Below are 19,499 nucleotides of genomic sequence, written 5' to 3'. Positions count from 1 at the left end.
ATTAATCATAATGTTATGCCTATCAGTGTATTTAAGTTCATATTTTTCGCTGTAATATATACATATATATTATATGTAATATAATATACACAGATTAGGTTAATCTGAATAGGTCTAAAAAAGAGGGTAAAAGTAAAATGAATCAGAGATTATTTGTCTGCATATGTTTAAAAAATCACAATCTGATTCAGACGTCACAGAAGGGTGTGTGTTTTATAACTAAAGTCATTCCATTGTAAAGTGAGCAGTGCTAGTTATTATACGTAATACTGATTGGAGTTCATATGGACTTTCCCATGAGCATGATGCAATGTTTGTATGAGCTCTGTGGACACAACGTTTATTGTTTTACACAATACCTTTTGATAAGACATACAATCACAACAAACAAGACCTTTGTATCAAAATATCATTTCGCACTTGAGATGTTTTAAATGTTAAATTAGCCAATTAGAGTACAAACAAATTCTTAATTTTTCTATTGTTAAGTGTTCAGTTTTGAAGCTGGCTTACAAGAAAGCCCGAAAACAGTTTGCTGAAGACATCCTGTCCAAGAACATGAATTACTGGTGCCATGCCCAATGGTCTGAGGAGACCAAGATAAACTTGTTTGGATCGGATAGTGTGGTAGCAAGTGTGGTGACGCCCTGGTGAGTATCACCAAGAAAAGTAGCACCAAGTTGGCAGTATCGTGGTGTGGGGCTGCATGAGTGCTGGTGGTTCTGGGGAGCTGCACTTCGTTGAGGGAAACATGGATCCCAACATGTACACATTCTGTGTGACATTCTAAAGCTGAACATGATGGCCTCCCTTCAGATGCAGTTTTCCAACATGATAACGACCCCAAACACACAGCAAAGAAGACACACAGCACCTTGCTGAGGAAGCTGAAGAGGAAGGTGATTGGAGTGACCAAGTATGTCTCCAGACCTGAATCCTATTGAGCACCTGACATCCTCAAGTGGAAGGTGTAGAAGTGCAATGTTTTTAACATCCATCAGCTCTGTGATGTCCTTATGGAGGAGTGGAAGAGGAGGATCCCAGCAACAACCTGTGCAGCTCAGGATGATTAAGGCAGTGCTAGATAACAATGTTCAGTTTTGGGGTACTCAAGTGTAGTAAATATATACTGCTATACAAGCAGCACACCGACTACTCAAAAAATATATTTTATATCTATAGTTTTATTTCTATTGTCCCTTGAAAATATATACAAAAAATGGTTGCAGAAATGTAAGGAGACTCACTTTTGTGATATACTGTACACCCATTATTAAACTTTGCTCCAAAAATACATTAATATGCAAATTAGAGACAGTGTAGAAACAGTGGGATGGCCATGTATGGCCATTTACCCTCATATTACATAAAGTAAAATGGTATATCAAATAATTCCGTTACATACCTCATAACATAGTTGAGAATCATCTTTTAAAGAAAGTTTGTTTAAAAAAAAAATCCTGAAAACTGAAAATTGATTGGTGAATGAAAAAAAAGAGTAATATTATGTTCCAGACAATATTAGATTTTTTTCCTCCTATACAATGACACACAAAAAAAGCTATTTATTTTATTTTTTTAAACATCACCGTCTCTAATATCACACACACTTATTAGAATCATCATATTTTGGTGTCCTTGGCATCAAAACGTTGAAATACCCCTCATTAATAAATGAAGGTGGTTGACACGTCAATTTCTTCTTTAGGGCTTAGGTTGCATACGCACCATAAGTGGATGTGATGATGCAAGAAGATGAATTTGTGTTTAGTCACTTTTATTTTCGAGAAAGATTTGGTTTCTTTTTCACTGAACTTCATTGATGACACTCCTGAAGGGGTGTGCCCGTGTGACGCTTCACGGATAGGCTATATAAAACACGAGAAGCCCCAAACCGCTGCAAACTGCGTGGTAGAAAAATTGCGTCAGGACCTTAAATCATTGCAGCGATGCAGAGGTAAGATGACGAAATTATTATAATTATTAAGAAATATAGTCTATCTCTCAAAGCCTATTGCACGAGCACGACGTGTTTTGGGCTTTCACCAGCAGCTGGACGAAGCGCTAGATATACGCGTTTGATGCCTGTGAACGCGATTTAACCAATAACTTAGAAGTTCCTGGATCCACATCTTTATCGATCCTGGAGCAACATTTCCATCAACCAATCCGATTTGAGCGACAACCAGGGTTGGGTGCTTCTACGTCAGTTATTCACCTGTCATTTCCCTCTGAGTTTAGAGAGAAGTTAGAGGTAGGGATTGGGTTAGGACTACATTTTCGGACAGGAATGTTGTTACAGGAAATATGCCATATAGATTATATACTTGTCCTAGTGGGGACATTTTTTGGTAGTGATGCTTTTTGAAAAGGTAAAAATGCAAAGCTTTGTGCGATGGGTCAGTTTATGGGGTAGAGTCAGTCAGAGGGGAGAGAATATAACGTTACAGTTTGTACAGTAACAATCATTATGTCTATGGAAAGTCTCTATAAAACATGAAACCGTGTGTGTGTTCAAAATATGTATCAATATTATATGCACATTATTTGCATATTGTTTAAAAAGTGAAAGGTAATAGGAAGTTATGGGCTATTATTTTGTGACATTATTTTTTTAATTTTTGTTTAAATTAAAAAATAGCAAAATATTGTAGAAGTTTAATCCTGCTAAAATTCAACCAGAATCATTATATTTACATTTAGCACAGAATAGAATAAATACCGCAGTGTAGCATTCATAGTGCATTTGAGTTTATAAGTGACTTGAATATTTTTTATTTTAAAAAGGGTTCAACCTGCAAAAACCTGCAATGACATGCATCTCTTTTTGATATCCCATTTTCTTTGTTTAAGCAGCACAATTGGCAAACCTCAGTTCGGCCCGTGGCTTATACAGCAAGTGGAAAGTGGGCAGTATGAGGGATTGCGCATGATAGGCAATGACATATTTCGGGTTCCTTGGAAACACAACTCTAGAAGAGACCTTGGGGATGAGGATGTTAAAATATTTAAGGTAACTTCCTCCTTTTGTCTCACATTTCACTTCTGCATGAATAGTCCAAAAAGCATAAAGCTGCAGTCTGAAGATCTTCTATGGGGGGTAGGATTTTAAAAAAGGCGGGGCAGGATTTCCTAACCATTTGAGTGGAATTCACCTTAAAAGTTATCAAAATCATTTGATACACAATTCACACCTGATGCATCAATGGGTTGAATTTCAATTATAGTAACTTGTGTTAGTAACATGCATTTCCTCGTTCTGTTACAGGAGTGGGCCGTGGTCAGTGGGAAGATCAACGAGCACCCCAACGATAAAGCGAAATGGAAGACAAACTTCCGCTGTGCGCTTCGTAGTCTGAAAAACTTTGAAATGTTAGAAGATCACTCCAAAGATCAGGACGACCAACACAAAGTATTTCGCATTATCCGTCCTCAAAGTGAGTTTAATTGCTCAAGCTGCACTTTTCAGGGGAAAATGAGTTGATTATAAAGCTCGGGCTCATCTTGTTCTTCAGATCATCAAGAGGTCCCGAGAGCAGAGCCAGTTCATCCTCAGCTACCATTCATCGCTGAGGTCTACAGCGCATCTAATTGTTTAATGTCTGAAGACATGGAGGTAAGACCCAGATTTATGACTGGCAGCAAATATAATGATGATAAGTACATAATCAATGGAATTCATTATTTTTTGTAAATATGAAATATGGAAAAATAATACACTACCAGCCAAAAGTTTGGCATTTTTGGAATTTCTTCATGTTTTTGGAAGAAGTTTCTTAAGGCTCAACAAAGCTGATTTTATTTGATCAAAAAAATACATTTTAATAACTAACTTAAAGGACAACTCCGGTGAGAAATGAACCTAGGGGTAATTTAATAATTTAGTAATTTAGTAATTTAATCTCTCTCTCTCTCTCTCTCTCTCTCTCTCTCTCTCTCTCTCTCTCTCTCTCTCTCTCTCTCTCTCTCTGAAGAATCATGTGACACTTGTGATGAAAAAAAAATCTAAATTATTACACATTGACTGGTAGTGTTTATAAATAAAATAATTTTAATATATTTTAAATATATATAATAAATACATGTTTTGTCTGATACAGCAGGAATTGCTCAGCCAGGTGGAAACAATGCATCTAAATCAACAACATGCAGGTAAAACATTTACTATCACTATGATGGCTACATTTAGGAGTTTTAGTGATTCAAACAAATCATGATTTTTGCAACTACCATCATCAAAGGGATAGTTCACCCAAAAATGAAAATTACCCCATGATTTACTCACCCTCAAGTAATACTAGGTGTATATGACTTTCTTCTTTCAGACGAACACAGTCAGAGTTATATTAAAAAATATCATTGCCCTTCCAAGCTTTATAATGGCATTGAATGGAAGGCCTGATTTTGAAGTCCAAAAAAGTGCGTCCATTCATCATAAAAAGTACTCCACATGGCTCTGGGGGTTAATAAAGCCCTTCTGAAGCAAATTGATAGGTTTTTGTAAGAAAAATGTCCACATTTAAAACTTTATAAAGTAAAATAACTAGCTTCCTGCAGATGACTGAACCAAAAGAGTAACCCCTGACGTGATGTATGACGTTTGGATGTAGGAAGCGTAAGCTTTTGACGGCGCTCGCGGTTCAAACAAATAGAGCTGGGCAACAAACTCAAGCGCCTCTTCTCTTATATTGAAATCCTCCAACATTTGTCTTTCTAATGCGTGACCGGTTGTGTATTGCTCAATCCTCTGCACTTCTGTGTACATCGATACGTCATGCATCAGGTCAGGGGTTAATCTTTCGCCGTAAATCAATGCATACGGCCATCTGTCGGAAGCTAGTTATTTTAGTTTGTAATGTTTTAAATATGGATGCTTTTCTTACACAAATGCATCGATTTGCTTCTGAAGGCCTTTCTTTTAACCCCCTGGAGCTGTGTGGATTACTTTTATAATGGATGGATGCACTTTTTTGGGTTTCAAAATCTTATCCCCCATTCACTGCCATTATAATGCTTGGAAGAGCCACAACGTTATTTAATATAACTCAGATTGTATTTTTCTGAAAGAAGACAGTCATATCTTCTAGGGTGAGAAAACCATGGGGGAATTTAAATTTTGGGTGCACTAAGGTGCTGTCTCATACAGAAATCCAGTCATTTAATGTAATATTCAGCAATATTATTATCAATATTGTAATGTTTTATTATCAAAATTGTACTGTTTGCATCATTGAAACATTATTTTCCTGTCACTGTAAAGCTGTTTTGTCAAGACAGGACAATCAGGATAATGTAACACACTATATAAATAAAGGTGACTTTGTTTCACTTCCCTCATGAAGTTTTGCTCCATGGCAGGGTATGAGGTGGGCTACTGCATTGGCATATTCACAATATATACTCTTTCTATTCACAGAAACATGGGAGACCTGTTCCCAACAAAACATGCAGACTACCTCGAGGAGCTACTTTGGGACGCCCTACTCGGATGTTTCATGCATGCAGAACACACCTGCCCCAGTCCAGCAAACCGACACTACTGGTAATGCCACAAGCTGTTGCAGAAGCCAAAGCGGTTTTATTAAACCGCATTTCATGAGAAATCGTAACTGTTTTTTACAAGCTGGATATTTTGTATTAATTCATAGATGTTGGTTTGGTATAATTATAAGAAAAAAAAAAGTCTACCCCAAACATAACCTAAAGTAGGGTGCAAAAGTTCATCTGAACTTGTTACACATTTGACAAAAACTGTAAAATATCTGTGAATTTCCATGAGACTGCGTTAGCTGTATTTGAACCATTGATGCTGACCATATTTAGAATATTGAATACATAGTAGTATATCTTTTTGTGATAAAAAAAATCACTAAATTGTGTATATAAATATATATATATTTATATATATATAATGTTATTTCTAGATTACCTCTGCGACCTGGAGATCTCGATCAACTACAGAAGAACAGAAGTTTTGAAAACTCGCCTGCGTTCGCCCCACGTTCAGTTTTACTACCAGTGTGACCCATCGGAGCTGAGAGGAGATCCAATACGTTTCCCAACCACAGATGGTCTGATCGACCACAAACAGATTCAGTACACTAAACGCATACTAGACAGCATTCAGAGAGGTCTGCAGCTGGAGGTAAACCAGTATGGCATCTACGGCTTCCGGCAGGACAAGTGTAAAGTCTTTGTCAGCACCAGTGACCCATCTGAGATCCAGAACTCAGAGCCCAGAAAACTGCACCAGAACTCCAAGGAGCCACTGTTCAGTTTTGAGAAGTACATAAGAGGTATAAATTAAGAGAAAGTAATATTTCCTAAACATATAGACTAATAATTAATTCATATCCAATTTAATCGGGGCAGTTGAGGCCTAATGGTTAGAGTAGACTGGTAACCTGAAGGTTGTGGGTTCGGTTGTTAATACCAGCAGTAAATGATTGAGGTACCCTTGAGCAAGGGCATCCAAAATGGATGCTCACTGCTCTGGGTGGTTCACTACTCACTGGTCCTAATTTGTAAACTACTTTTAATTACCAAAATATAGCTTGTTCCATCATTTGCAACCCTGTTACCATGAGTTCCCATTACAAAAATGTAAAATTCGTTTAAAAAAAATCGGAAAACAGAAGTGACATCTACAGCAGGGCACAGTAAAAAATCTCACAAAATAGCAAACTTGACTGTATAAAGCTCAACCTTCAAACCTGTTACCATACTATTTGTGTGTTGAATTGTGCATAATTCAACTAACAAACTGTTAAAACGGAAAAAAAAGAATACCTGTATTTCTACCTAACCCTGTTACTATGATTATTCTCCTATCAAAATGAATAACAGTAGTCCTTAAAACTGACACACATTACATAGTTTACAACATAGGGCCCTTACTACAGGAAGACGAGTAAAACGAGACGAGAATTGACTTCAATCCTGTTACCATAATTATTCTGCAAAATAGAAATATCTGGACAAATATTTGGAATATATGGAAAATATGTTTATCACTAACTAAACCAGTATTTGATCCCAAAATAGCGACTATACTAATACTTCTGTGAAATATGCAACCTTGTTACCATTGGAGGCAAAAATGTGGGTGGGGAGTAAATGCCATTTGCTTTAAGTGCAAAGAGTGTGTCTTGTTTACTGAAATTACAGAAGTCACTGAATCATTTACAACGGCCAAAGTGTAGGGGTAAGGCACATGGAAGAATTTTGACACAAATCGACACAAGGTTAAAATCCGCCTTTTGCCAATCGCCAATTTAAAAGATTAAGTAAAGTGTCTAAATTGTTTTCAATAAAAAAAGTGTTTATCGGTGTAGGGGTAGATAAACAGATGTGCTGAATTGTATGTTTTTACAAACTGATGGACACGTATCTGTTGTAACTCATGTCACAAAAGCTTTTATATTGAAGCTTAACATCAGCCTGGCCAGGGACTACGGGTGAAAATTAGCTCTTGAGCTAAAACCCGGTACTTAGCATCTCTCCCTTTGAGGTCAATGTTTATTGTACCGTTTCTTTAAAACTAATTTAAAAAAAAAATGCTGTCTTTAAATGTTCAGCTGAAAATAGACCAGAACAACGTTTTTCTTTTCTGATTTAAATATCACAATTGTTTTTCAGATCTGGTGGATTTTAAAGAGAACCGACGGGGGTCTCCGGATTACACCATATACCTGTGCTTTGGGGAGAAGCTCTCTGATGGAAAACCACTGGAGAAAAAACTTATTACTGTCAAAGTAAATATCTCAAAACAGAAACACATTTTCAGTCATTGTGTTACGTTACTTAAAATGCCATCTTTTCCATCTCCACAGATTGTACCTCTGATATGCCGTGAACTACATGAAAAAGCTCAGATGGATGGAGCATCCTCTCTTCGAAATGATAACATTAGCTTGCAGATGTCCCACAACAGCCTTTTTGACCTTATAAATTCTTTGGGTCTGCCTTCGATGGACTAAAACTTCTGTTTTCTCTATGAAATACTCATCCGTCATTCATTTAGCTACTGTTATACTTCTAGCACAATGCAAACAGAACTTTTTAAAGGTGATTTCCATGGGACATTCAGAGGGGGCCGTTTTATGGATTGTGTAATTTCTTAGAACTTATTGCTGGTCGTTCAACTGTTTAGTGGTTACCTCAATGAAACTATTGTACTAATAACCAGAAACATCTCCTTGTTAACATTTTGTAATGAGGGCTATAGCCTCATTTTAATATCTTGTCTTCTAGTGAAGAATCTTTCACACTTTGCCCAAAGGGCTTATTTCGCTTCTTGTCTCCTGCTGCTGTTCGTTTATTGGATAATGCTTTTGATATCAATATCTAATGAGCAGGTGGATGACGGACAACATGTAAAAATGTAATGTTATTAAAGTTAAATAAACTTATTTAACATATTAAGTTAAATAAACATATGTGTGTGTATATATATAATGTGATATTTTCGTATTATATAATTTAAGCAGGGTTTCTGCAGGTTTTATGAAAGTAAATTTAAGACCAATTAAAAAAAATTAAGGAATACATTAAAGGGAACATAACACATAAATATGTTCTCTAAATGTAAATGTCTAAGCACATAATGAGCTGTCGCTTCAAAGTTTGAGAATAAAATTTCCAGAGCTCCATCACTAATACATTTTTTACAAAAAAAATTGCTTTTTGAGATAAGAAATCTTTTGTAAGTCATTTTATGATTAAAATAAGAACAAATATCGACCAATTGTTCCTAAAATCAACTTAATTCAAATGCATTTTTAATTTTCACAGCCAATGACAGACATTTGGTCTTGTTAATTTAGTTACATTTATCAGAAAACTATCACATTTTTGTTTTTGCATGTAAATGTATCTTGATCTAAGGATGTTTTAAATTTGTACTGGAAGAATCCTGAGGATGAACATCTATTGCAGTGCATGTAATTTAATTTTGCAATTAAATGTAGGGCCTTATGAAATTGTTTTATAGTTTATTCTGATTGAATTTGTCTGGACTTTGCTTTAATGGTTAAATTAAATTGCACTGACTTTTATTCATCTTTGGAACACAAGTGAAGATATTTTTAATGAAATGGGAAATATTTCTGTCCCTCCACTGACAGTCTACCACTTTGTTAACTTTTGGAAGCATCAAAGATATCGTAAAACGAATCCATATGAATCAATCGGCTTATTCCAAATGTTATGAATAGACTCGATCACTTTATCTGATGAATGAAAGTCTTACGTGTTTGGGATGATATGAGGGTGAGTAAAGGATGACAGAATCATCTTTTTTGGGTGAACTGTCCCTTTAAGTGTACTGACCTACTTTTGATTTATTCATCCAAAATTTGACAAATTGTGTGACATTCTGCATTAAACGGTTAATTCTATTTTTATGAATGGATTCTGCAATTCCATGTTTTATGCATCGCAGTAATCTAGGGCCCTAATTTAATGCCATGATATTGAATTTAATGGGATAGTTCATTTTAAAATGAAAATCCTGTCATCCTTTACTCCCCCTCAAGTTGTTTCAAACCTGTATGAGTTTCTCTCTTCAGCTGAACACAAGGGGAGATATTTTGAAGAATGTCAGTAACCAAACAGTTAACTGGAGCCATTGACTTCCATAGTATTTTTTTTCCTACTATGGAAGTCAATGGCTCCAGTAAACTGTTTGGTTACTGACATTCTTCAAAATATCTCCCTTTGTGTTCAGCTGAAGAGAGAAACTCATACAGGTTTGAAACAACTTGAGGGGGAGTAAAGGAGGACATCATTTTCATTTTAAAGTGAACTATCCCTTTAATAGAAATAAAGAAGTATACATTTATGACAGCAAGAAAGACTGAAAATTCACTGATCCAATAACTTAATGATACAATTCACAAATAAACATTTTCAAAAGTCCTCCTGACTGTGCATGAATGGAGCTCATTCAGAAAACATCAGCACATTTTACAACTGTAAAACAAGAAAGAAGCATGCCAAAAGATTTATTTTTTTATTAAATAAAGAATCTAATAAAATTATTTACACAAACAGTGGATCACGAATCATGTATTCTGTGACTGCTTGGATTCACATGATAAAGCTCTCTCTGGTTAAGAGAACAGGATCCTCTGTCAGGACAAGAATCAACCCTCTCGGTCACATGACTCGCTTTTAGGCGCAATTGGAGTTACATGAGATCAATTCAAAAATGCCAACATTTCTCAAGCAATTAAAATGACATGATGAAAAGGGTCAGAAAAACATTATACTTTTCAGCCATCATTTACAATCAACTTTTCTAATCAGTACTCTCAATTATATTTTTAGTAATGTGTAAAGAAATGGTTATTATCTAGGCTGAAAGTCATTTGTAAAAGCTGTCATTCACTAACAGAAAAAACAACAATGGCAATCAGGAAAAACAAGTGGAAACACATTCATCTGACAAGATTTAAAAGAAAATCACTGAACAGAAAAGATCTATTATAACCGTTCACGCGCATCATGAAAGAACCGCATTGTTTTCATATTTACAAAAACATGAGGGTGAGGTGAGGTCTTTCCTATTTTATCTATATTAGTAAACTAAAATATTTTCAAGAAATTAGTCAACCAAATAGAGTCCCAAGTCTCATAAAGACTAGATATCAGAACAATATTTTAATTCAAATAAATGCTCTTATGCATGTACGTCATATACCAAAAAAAGACTCTGCTCTCCTATGTCAATTGTTCATTACGGAGCTTTGATGTATTGTGTGTGTGTGTGTATATATGATACATAAGTTCACACAAAGATGTTATTTATATTTTAGCCTGACATTTCGAGAGCTTGTCTGGCAACTTATACTTCCTGGTGAATAGCTTAAAATAGTAAAGAAACACAACACCACCGAAGACTCGATTTACACAATTGCTATTTAAAGATTTTTAACTTATCTTGTATTTGGGCACACCCATATACTTTGAAATGATCTTCACATTCAAAAGAAAACATATAAACATTCAAAAAGGTTAATTAGATTACTGATATCAAGATGGTAAGCCCTTAAGAGTTTCTTATGTAGTTGTAGAAATGTACAATTTAAAAACAACCAAATCTACAGATGATTGCTAATTATACTGTCTGAAAAGGATGTAGCCGTTACCCTTGACCTCACACTGAATTTTGGAAGTCTTTCGGGACATCTGCGTGCTGGTTTTGTCCAGTTTCCTCTTTCCTGTGTTTTCTTGCATGTTTATACTTATCCACGTAGGCTTTGACCAGGTTAACTACTTTCACCGGGTTGATCTCACCGCTCTTGCTATGACACACCTTGTGAATGAAGAAAACAAGACATGACTGAGATCATTTTTGGGCAACAACAATTATTTTTGTCTGGCTATCACCAGACCAAGCTCAATTTAAAATTGAACATTGGTCTGGGGAGTCTGCTCTGTATTTTCTACTGCACAAGATGCATGATCAATGAGCATTATTTGAATGACTCTATATGCAATCAGACCACAAGAGGCGTGATCAATGTGAATTGACCCATCGTTTCTCTATCTGTCATCATGTTAAACCCACCAATAGCGCACCAGGTGGATAAGCCAGTCTGTGATTGGTTCCCGCAAAAGTGTAACAAAAGCAGAATAAATTAATGTAGAGGTTTCTAGACTGAGTTGCCGGGCGAAATCAAATCGCCGGCAGATCAGGCTGGGTTTACCCAGTCTACAATTCATTTAAAAATGACGCACTGGAGAGAAGGGAAACAAAATAGCATTTGAGCTTTTGACATGACATGAATATGACATGAATACATAAATTAAAAAAAGCTTTAATGCCATATCATGCATTCTGACTTTACACTGTTAAAGAGTTCTCATGCTAAATATGGCCACGTTGGATATATGAAGTATTTCTGCGCCAGTATTTCAGTTCAGTATTTCTCTGTTCACACTTTTTTTGAGTATGGCCCTGTATGACATCATAAAGGGTGAAATCCCTTGTATGGGCATTTCTCCCGGATGCGTGCGCATAACTCCCAAAGCGAGAGCGTCCATCAACGAGCTTTGTTCGGGTTACAGAAGCCGTCGACAGCGGTGTCATTTTCTTTTTAAACCATGAAATCAAAAATGTCACTAAAGGAGTGTTTCTGGTTGAGAGGGAAAGATATCCTTGATCAGCTTCCCAAATAACACAGCGTTAAGGAAACAGTGGATGCAGTTTTTTTTTCCAGAGTTCTGCAAGTATGTTTGTTTGTTCTAAGTCATGAGTCGAAACTGCATCAAATGTCTGTTTTGTTGGCAACTGCATATTATATCAACAACACAAATATATTAGTGAATCAAACGTTATCCAGAAAAAACGCCATGATGTATTTCATGTGTGTGCTCGTGACTCTTTAGCTCCACCCACTGCACCCTTCCACGAGTTCAGCTGTTTTCGGAAAGAATCGGTACAACATGTCTTTTATAACTAATGATAACACTAAAGACTCTTCGGAGAGATGAAGGATGCAATAATACTCAAGGTACTCAAGATTAACATGAGATGAAACTGTGTTTTATGTACCCTTTAAATCTTTCTATCACACCATAGGACACATTTCAGTAAAAATGAAAGACAAAAAAAAAAAACCTACGTGAAAGATTTGACTAAGTTAGTGACCCCTTATACGTCACACTACATTACAATATGGGTTTTTTCTTCAAAAGTGGTTTTACAAAAAATGTGTCAAATATACATTAGCCTATGCAAATGTGCTTGTCACAGCTGTTTACTCGGATGGTAACAGGAAGTGAATATACAAAACAACTGCAAAAGAAAACATCTTACGTCACGCAATTACCTTCTGAACGGCTTTACGCAAAATCTCTTTGTACTCTTCCTTTGTGATGTCTCTTTTCTGATAGAAGGGCTTTATTGCGAGCTTGACCTCCTCTATTGCTCGCTCCTGCATGTGAAGTTTCTTCATGTACTAGAAAGAAACAGAAAGCATGTTTAATGGTCATGACATCAAGACAATGGAATGAAACAAGTCACCGTTGTGATGAAATCGTGCACCTGCTCTTTCTGATTGGGGTCCTGTAAAACTTCTTTGCGGGATTTTGGTTTGCTGGACTCATCTTGGGGAGGAAGGCTAGAGACTGTTGCTGTGAGTTTTGTATCAGCCTTAGATGAAGCTTTATCCTTTAATATGAAATAGATTTATGGGATTATTGTAGTACTAAAGTACCTATAACAGTAATCATGCTGAAACTGCCCCCAAAAATTCCCATGAAAAGTTTCAAGGATTTATAAGGCATATTGACTTCCTGTGATATTCTGGGCATTCCCCTCACTTAAGAAATGTGAAATACTAATTTATCAAGCACAAATTCACTGCACCTGAATTATTATTTTTTTTTAAATACATATTTTAAATGATACTATGTAGCTGAGAAATGCAAAACTTGACAGAAAGATTTAGTGTCAACTGCAACAAAGTGACCATCTTAAACTTGCATTGTCAGAGACACTCCTTGTAAAAAGGAGGATGCAATTTGTAATGAAAGTGTAATGTTAACTTTCATTTCTTCTGAATTGAAGGCTTATAAGGCTGCTTTCAGTTTCAGTCACATGGGTACAATATGAATTGCATCAGCATTGTTTTCACCCTCTAGAGAGAGCAAGTTGCCAATTGTGAATGTGAACAGTGACATGACGACACCCTCTGGTTTCTTGGAGAAACTACATATGAGGTACAACAATTGTGATGTGCTCTGGTATCCCTTATTTTAAGAGCTCTTAAAAAGAGCTCTTTGTCTATGAGGATCAATTTATGTAACCCACAAAAATGTATTCAATACATTGATGTGCTTAATAGAGTTGTTCTTGTTGTGGAGAAAAGTCTTCTCAATTTCACTTAAGTCAAAATAATTGGCAAATCAAAGCACGACAATAAATAGAAAAAGCAACAAAGCCGAGACGCCTGTAGGACATCTGACCATCTCACTCGCAACTCACTCTTATTAGGGTTGGGCCAATAGACAATGGCTCTCTTCCTGGAATCTCCCGAACCCTTTCACCACAGTTACTTTATTAACTGGCTAGCCTGTTCTCTTTGTAAGGGTGGCCGACTGCCAACTAGTCAAAAACATGTTGTGATTGTCCCACAAAGTGAAGAGTTTTTGCCTCATTGTTTTTGAGATCATGTTGAAGGCCATGTGACCCAAAATAGCAACTTAATATTAGTGCCTGCAAGCCTACAAGCTGGGTTTCCATTCAAATGTGAAGCAAATCTTTTCAAAGTTTGCAAAAAACAAAAACAAATGCAAATTATCAAGTCGTTCGAGCAAATGACGGTGGTATTTGTAACTTAGTAACCAACAGTAAATAAAACTCCCTCATCTTAACTTTAACATGAAAAAAGAAAAACGCTCAACGTAGTTTAAGAAAGTGGTATTAAAAGACCAAACTTAGTATGTTTCATTAGTTTGATGTTTACTATGTACAGAAAAGCAAATGAGTCCAGAATATAAACGTAATGCGTTTAATTACACGTTAAGCATTATCTTTGCTTATAATGAGATATTATGGACCTTATAATAGCCTAATGGACCATTTATAAAAAAGACAATTGTTTTTACATTATTAATAAAACACAGGCAGGTTTAGTGACTTTCAAAAATCAAATCTGTACTCACACTTGATTGTCATAAACACAGAGGGAGAACTATTCCAACAAGATCTCTCTCCCTGGACACACAATTGCGTTCTTTTGTCATATTCTAGGCTCATCTGCTTTTCTGCACATAGTATGCTTTATTAGTATCGTGCACAGAGTTTGGTCTTTTAAAATCGCTTTATTACTACATCAAGCCACGGTAAGCATTTTGACGATTAATCACGTTTAATGTTCGCATATATTCGGCAAAGGCATTTGCATCTCCCATTATTAGCATTCATTCTTGTTCACGCAAGTCAAAAAATACTTCAATTAAGGGATTTATTTGCAAAATTTGCCATTTCCATAACTCGTTTCTATTGCGATACTTTAAAATGCACATTAAAACAGGATGATGGAAACATAGTTATAGTCTTGTAGCCCACAAAGCTTTCAAAACACATCTGAATACATTTCATAGTATTCAAACTTCTGTACTTCTAAATTGTACTTTTACAAAGTTTTATATAGGAAAAATAAAGTATTTCATTACCTCTAACAAGTATGATATGTGGAATACAAAAGAAAATATTTATAATCCGTTTTATAATCTGACAATATCTGTTTTGTCTTCCAGAGACTAATGTCATAAGTGTGAAACAATGAGGGTGAGTAAACTATGACACTTTTCATTTTGGGGAAATCTCTCTCTTTAAAACACTGGAAGAAAGAAAGTATAAGACGAGTCTGTACCTGACCGGAGGTTTGTTGAGACCTTCGCGACCCTTCTTGCTTGAGTTTTAGTTTGAAGAGTGCAAGTTCTAAATAAGACATGGGAAAACATTTTTACTTATCTTATTTTCAAAACGTCCAAGCCTGATGCAACAAACATTTTTACTCACTGCTTAATTTCTCAGACTGGGGTTCTTCTGGTTCCTGCAAATTCCAAGTAACACGCTTTCCCTGTGGTTTAGACTTTGCACCAGCTGTAATGGTTTCAGTAATTTGCTGATTCCCTGCTGGAGCCTCTGGAATTGTAGACTTGGGGTCGACAGCTTCTGCTGAATCGGCCACAGAGCTCTCACTCATTTCTTTCTTAATAAAGTCCAAATTATCAATCAAGTAATCAATGCTAATATCTTCATCGGATGACATAACAGGTTCTTGTTTTATTGGAGGGTCTGGTGGTTGGAGAGGTGACACCTCCATGTCCTCCTCTAAAAGTGGTGACTGATGGAGCTCAGTGGGCTCCTTTTTACAGTTTTCAGTGTCTATGTCAGGTTTATCCAAACTGATGACAAGAGGGTTGTCACTGCAGCTTGGTAAATCATCTTCATCAGGCCTTACTTGATCAATTTTTATCTTTTTTGGCTCAACCATTTCTTCCAATTTAAGTTCCTTTTTACATTTCACAGGGTCTATGTCAGGTTTATCCAAACCGATGACAAGAGAGCTGTCATTGCAGCTAAGCGAATCAACTTCATCAGGCCACATTTGCTCGAATTGCATCTTTTTTGTCTCACTAATTTCTTGCAATTTAATTTCTTTATCACAGTTGTCACTGCAGCTTGGTGAATCGTCTTCATTAGGCCATACTTGATCGATTTTTATCTTTTTTAGCCCAATCATTTCTTGCAAATTAATTTCCTTTTCACACTTCACAGCATCAGGTTTATCCAAACTGATGAGAAGAGGGCTGTCACTGCAGCTTGGTGGATCCTCTTTATCAGGCCACATTTGCTCAAATTTGATCTTTTTTGGCTCAACCATTTCTTGCGATTTCATTTCCTTTTTATAGTTTGCAACATCAGGTTTATCCAAAGTGATGACAAGAGGACTGTCACTCCAGCTTGGTGAATCATCTTCATCAGGCCATATTTGCTCGATTTTTATCTTTTTTGGCTCAACCATTTCTTGCAATTTAATTTGATCCTGAAAGCCAGTGTGTCTCTTTTCTAAATCAACATTTTTCAAATTAAATTCATTAAAATTTGCTGATTCCTTGCTGATGATGTTTAAAGACACCTCTTCATTTTTCATCTCTTTAACACCATCTAATTCTCCATACAAGTTAAGACTGCATAACTCCTCCTTTTTTAAATCTTTCAACTTCTTGACAGCACTAATTTGCCACGGTTCCTCTTGTTCAGTTTTTTTGGGCTTAAGCAGCTCAAGCGAAACATCTTCCTTGCTTTCTTTAACTGTTCTAGTCTGGTCACCATGTCTTGATGACCCAAGACTATGAGTTTTAATGTCAACTGACTGAGTCTCTTGTTTAATTGATGGTTTAAATGAAGTAACCTCATTTTTATGTGCTCTTGCATCTCTATCTGTCTTCACCATTGTTGAAGACTTAATTGAACTAAAAGCAGGCTCATGCTCTACAGATTTATGGGAGGTCCTTTCTGTACGTCGAGAGGTCTTCGATTGATCCTCATGCCTTTTTCGCTCTTTAGACGTTGATCTTGATTTTGACTTCTGTCTCTTTAACCTATTCTCAACATGATCCTTTGACGTTCTCCTCCTTTCTCTGGATCTAGATCTAGAAACTGAACGAGATCGAGAGCGCCTTCTCTCTTTTGACCTCTTATTTCGTCTCTCTCTCCCTCGGTTGTCATTCCTCTCACGACTCACTCTTCTCCCACTTGTCTTCCTCTCTCTACTGCTAGAACTCGAGGAACACCTCCTGTCTCTTGACCGAGGACGTCTCCTCTCTTTCGATCTTGAGCGTCGCCTCTCTTTTGATTTTGAACGGGATCGCCGCCTATCTCTAGACCTTGAGCGTGATCTCCTCTTCTCTTTCGACCTTGAGCGTGACCTCCTCTTCTCTTTCGACCTTGAGCGTGACCTCCTCTTCTCTTTCGACCTTGAGCGTGACCTCCTCTTCTCTTTCGACCTTGAGCGTGACCTCCTCTTCTCTTTTGACCTTGAGTGTTTCTTTTTATGGGAGTCTTTAGATGAAAGGGTTTGCAAGTTTGAAGGTGACTGCTTCCTATCCATGCGCTGGGACTGGTGAGGTCTTTCCATTTTTATTTTAGATGCATTAAAGGCACCACTGACTGAAGGTAGCTCTTTACAAACCCCATTTCCTTTGGAAGCTTGTTGATTTGCTAAAGACTCTTTAAGGGACTTTGATTGGGAACTGACGGGTTGAGGTTCAGCCTCAGGCTCAGACTTCACTTCTAACTTAATGTTTTTGTCACTGCATGATGAGCTTGATCTGGAGTGATCCTGAGTTTTCCGACTTTCAGGATCTATGCTAGCTTCGCATATAGTAGAGTTTTTAGAAGTTCCTGAGGTAGCCTGACTGTGGATTGTGTCTGAATAATGTGGTGATTGTTTGCACGGTTCATCTCTGCAAGGATCTGGCTCTGTTTTTACTTCTGCACATATTTCCGATTCGCTCTCCATATCAGAATCCACAGGCTCAGATTTGATTTGATGACAGGCACTCTCATCGACTCTAACTGGCACTGGAGACTCAGTATTTTGGCAGCTAACATCACCCTCTGTTTCATTATCAGATGAATCAGACCCCGTAGGGTTAAAGGGGTCATAGACCTCACACTTCACCTCTTTGTTCTTCTCCTCTTTGGCCTTTGTTCCCAATGACAACAGCATATGTTTACTTTTATTACTCTTCTTTATTGATTTCTCATAATTTCCAGACACAGTCCCTCCTGATGCAGGAAGTTGCCGAGCTTGCCATGGGTTTCTACTAGAGTTTATACGGAAACTGACGGAAGAGGAGGATGGGCGTGAGTTTGAAGAGGCACTGAAAGAAGATGTAGTGGAGGTGAAAGAGCTAGAAAATGAAGAAGAAGCACCAGTTCTGTCTGCTCTTTGCCTCTGAGCATCCACTGTCCTGTTTTGCTGACTTGTACCCATTCCTTTCTGGTCAACGGCACGCTCCCTACCGGTATTGCCTGCTAAACTGGTCGCTGAAGACCCAGGAAAAGTACTGCTACTGCTGTCACTGCTAGTATTTGCACTAGAGGTACTGTCCCTTTTAATTTTTGGTATCCTTGGCAATACAGAAACATCCACCCATACAGGCTTTGGAGGAGGCTTTCTGGCAGGTGGTTGTCGGGCAGTACCCTCCTTGTCTTGATTGGGAGAGTCAGAAGAGTTATTTGACACCCTTGAGAGGGGTTGACCTCTAATCCCATTAGGGCTCAAGTGCCCATTTCCAGGTCTTGGTGGATTTAGGGTGATCGGCCTATTAAGAGCACCTGGAAGCAGTTGCTGATGTCCCATGGGAGATGGGTAAGAGTGAGGAAGATGTGGAGAGTGTATGGTTGGAGATGTGGGATTGTGTACTGATGGGGGCCTCCTCAACGGGCTGGAGGAAGGACCAGCCTGTTCAGGTATGTGGATGAGACTTGTTTCTGAGTTTGGTGTGTTTCCTGTTTCACCTGATTCTCTAGGGGTAGTGTTCGTTGGCAAGGACAGGGACACTAAAAGGAACAAACAAACATCCATTTTTTAAAAGGATGACAATCATTCAACATCAAGTCAAATGTATAATCATATATACACACGCACGCACGCACACCTAAATTTTTTCAGACACCACACACTTCAATATTTGCTCACATTATCAGAGTTTATTCGCTATAGTTTAGAAAATGGTAATAAAATATGACAAACTCAGAGTGAAACTGTGTCAGAACAAATTTATCTTGATAATGTCAGATAACTTTGATAGAAAGGTATGTAATGGATCCCAATCAGCTGTTAAATTTAAGTAGACAATTAGATAATATAAATTTAGGTCAACCAATAACCAAGTAATGCTTAACTTTGTTCAGTCTGTGGTGTAAAAGGTCTCATTAGCAATTAAAGAAAAACACGTGAGCAAAACAT

At 37.1% G+C, this 19,499-nt stretch overlaps 2 protein-coding genes across 5 annotated transcripts in view; one reads left to right on the top strand and one right to left on the bottom strand.

The window, feature by feature from the left end:
• The first annotated feature begins 1,832 nt into the window (after positions 1-1,832).
• On the top strand, positions 1,833-8,439 carry irf7 (interferon regulatory factor 7). 2 transcript variants are annotated; one of them, XM_067436740.1, is made up of 9 exons: positions 1,833-1,957; positions 2,857-3,013; positions 3,269-3,437; positions 3,516-3,616; positions 4,101-4,152; positions 5,417-5,542; positions 5,925-6,296; positions 7,639-7,754; positions 7,833-8,438. In XM_067436740.1, the coding sequence occupies exons 1-9, from the start codon at positions 1,950-1,952 to the stop codon at positions 7,977-7,979; spliced, it is 1,248 nt and encodes a 415-aa protein (XP_067292841.1). In that variant the 5' UTR covers positions 1,833-1,949; the 3' UTR covers positions 7,980-8,438. The 2 variants fall into 2 exon arrangements, with proteins under 2 accessions (XP_067292841.1, XP_067292840.1); XM_067436739.1 differs by having other exon boundaries at positions 1,881-1,957; positions 2,854-3,013; positions 7,833-8,439.
• Positions 8,440-9,998: 1,559 nt separating this feature from the next.
• The window catches only part of phrf1 (PHD and ring finger domains 1), a 33,657-nt gene continuing 24,156 nt past the window's right edge, over positions 9,999-19,499 (bottom strand). The window contains exons 14-19 of one of the 3 annotated variants that reach the window (XM_067435681.1): positions 17,440-19,090; positions 15,536-17,409; positions 15,387-15,454; positions 13,052-13,177; positions 12,837-12,965; positions 9,999-11,317 (exon numbers count right to left, since the gene is read on the bottom strand). In XM_067435681.1, coding sequence (XP_067291782.1) covers positions 11,159-11,317; positions 12,837-12,965; positions 13,052-13,177; positions 15,387-15,454; positions 15,536-17,409; positions 17,440-19,090 — 4,007 coding nt within the window. In that variant the 3' untranslated portion in view covers positions 9,999-11,158. Of the gene's footprint in view, positions 11,318-12,836; positions 12,966-13,051; positions 13,178-15,386; positions 15,455-15,535; positions 19,091-19,499 lie in introns of all 3 variants that reach the window. The other 2 variants (XM_067435680.1, XM_067435682.1) reach the window with 2 other exon arrangements.

Source organism: Pseudorasbora parva, chromosome 25 (genome assembly GCF_024679245.1).
Source record: "Pseudorasbora parva isolate DD20220531a chromosome 25, ASM2467924v1, whole genome shotgun sequence".
Taxonomy (NCBI): domain Eukaryota; kingdom Metazoa; phylum Chordata; class Actinopteri; order Cypriniformes; family Gobionidae; genus Pseudorasbora; species Pseudorasbora parva.
Note: the sequence above shows the minus strand (reverse complement) of the source record. Positions and strands in the feature narration are given on the sequence as shown.

Excerpts from the sequence above, each read along its gene's own strand:
- irf7 (XM_067436739.1), top strand. Across the intron at positions 3,014-3,268 it reads AGGATGTTAAAATATTTAAG|GAGTGGGCCGTGGTCAGTGG; the intron begins GTAACTTCCTCC and ends GTTCTGTTACAG. Across the intron at positions 4,153-5,416 it reads TCTAAATCAACAACATGCAG|AAACATGGGAGACCTGTTCC; the intron begins GTAAAACATTTA and ends TTCTATTCACAG.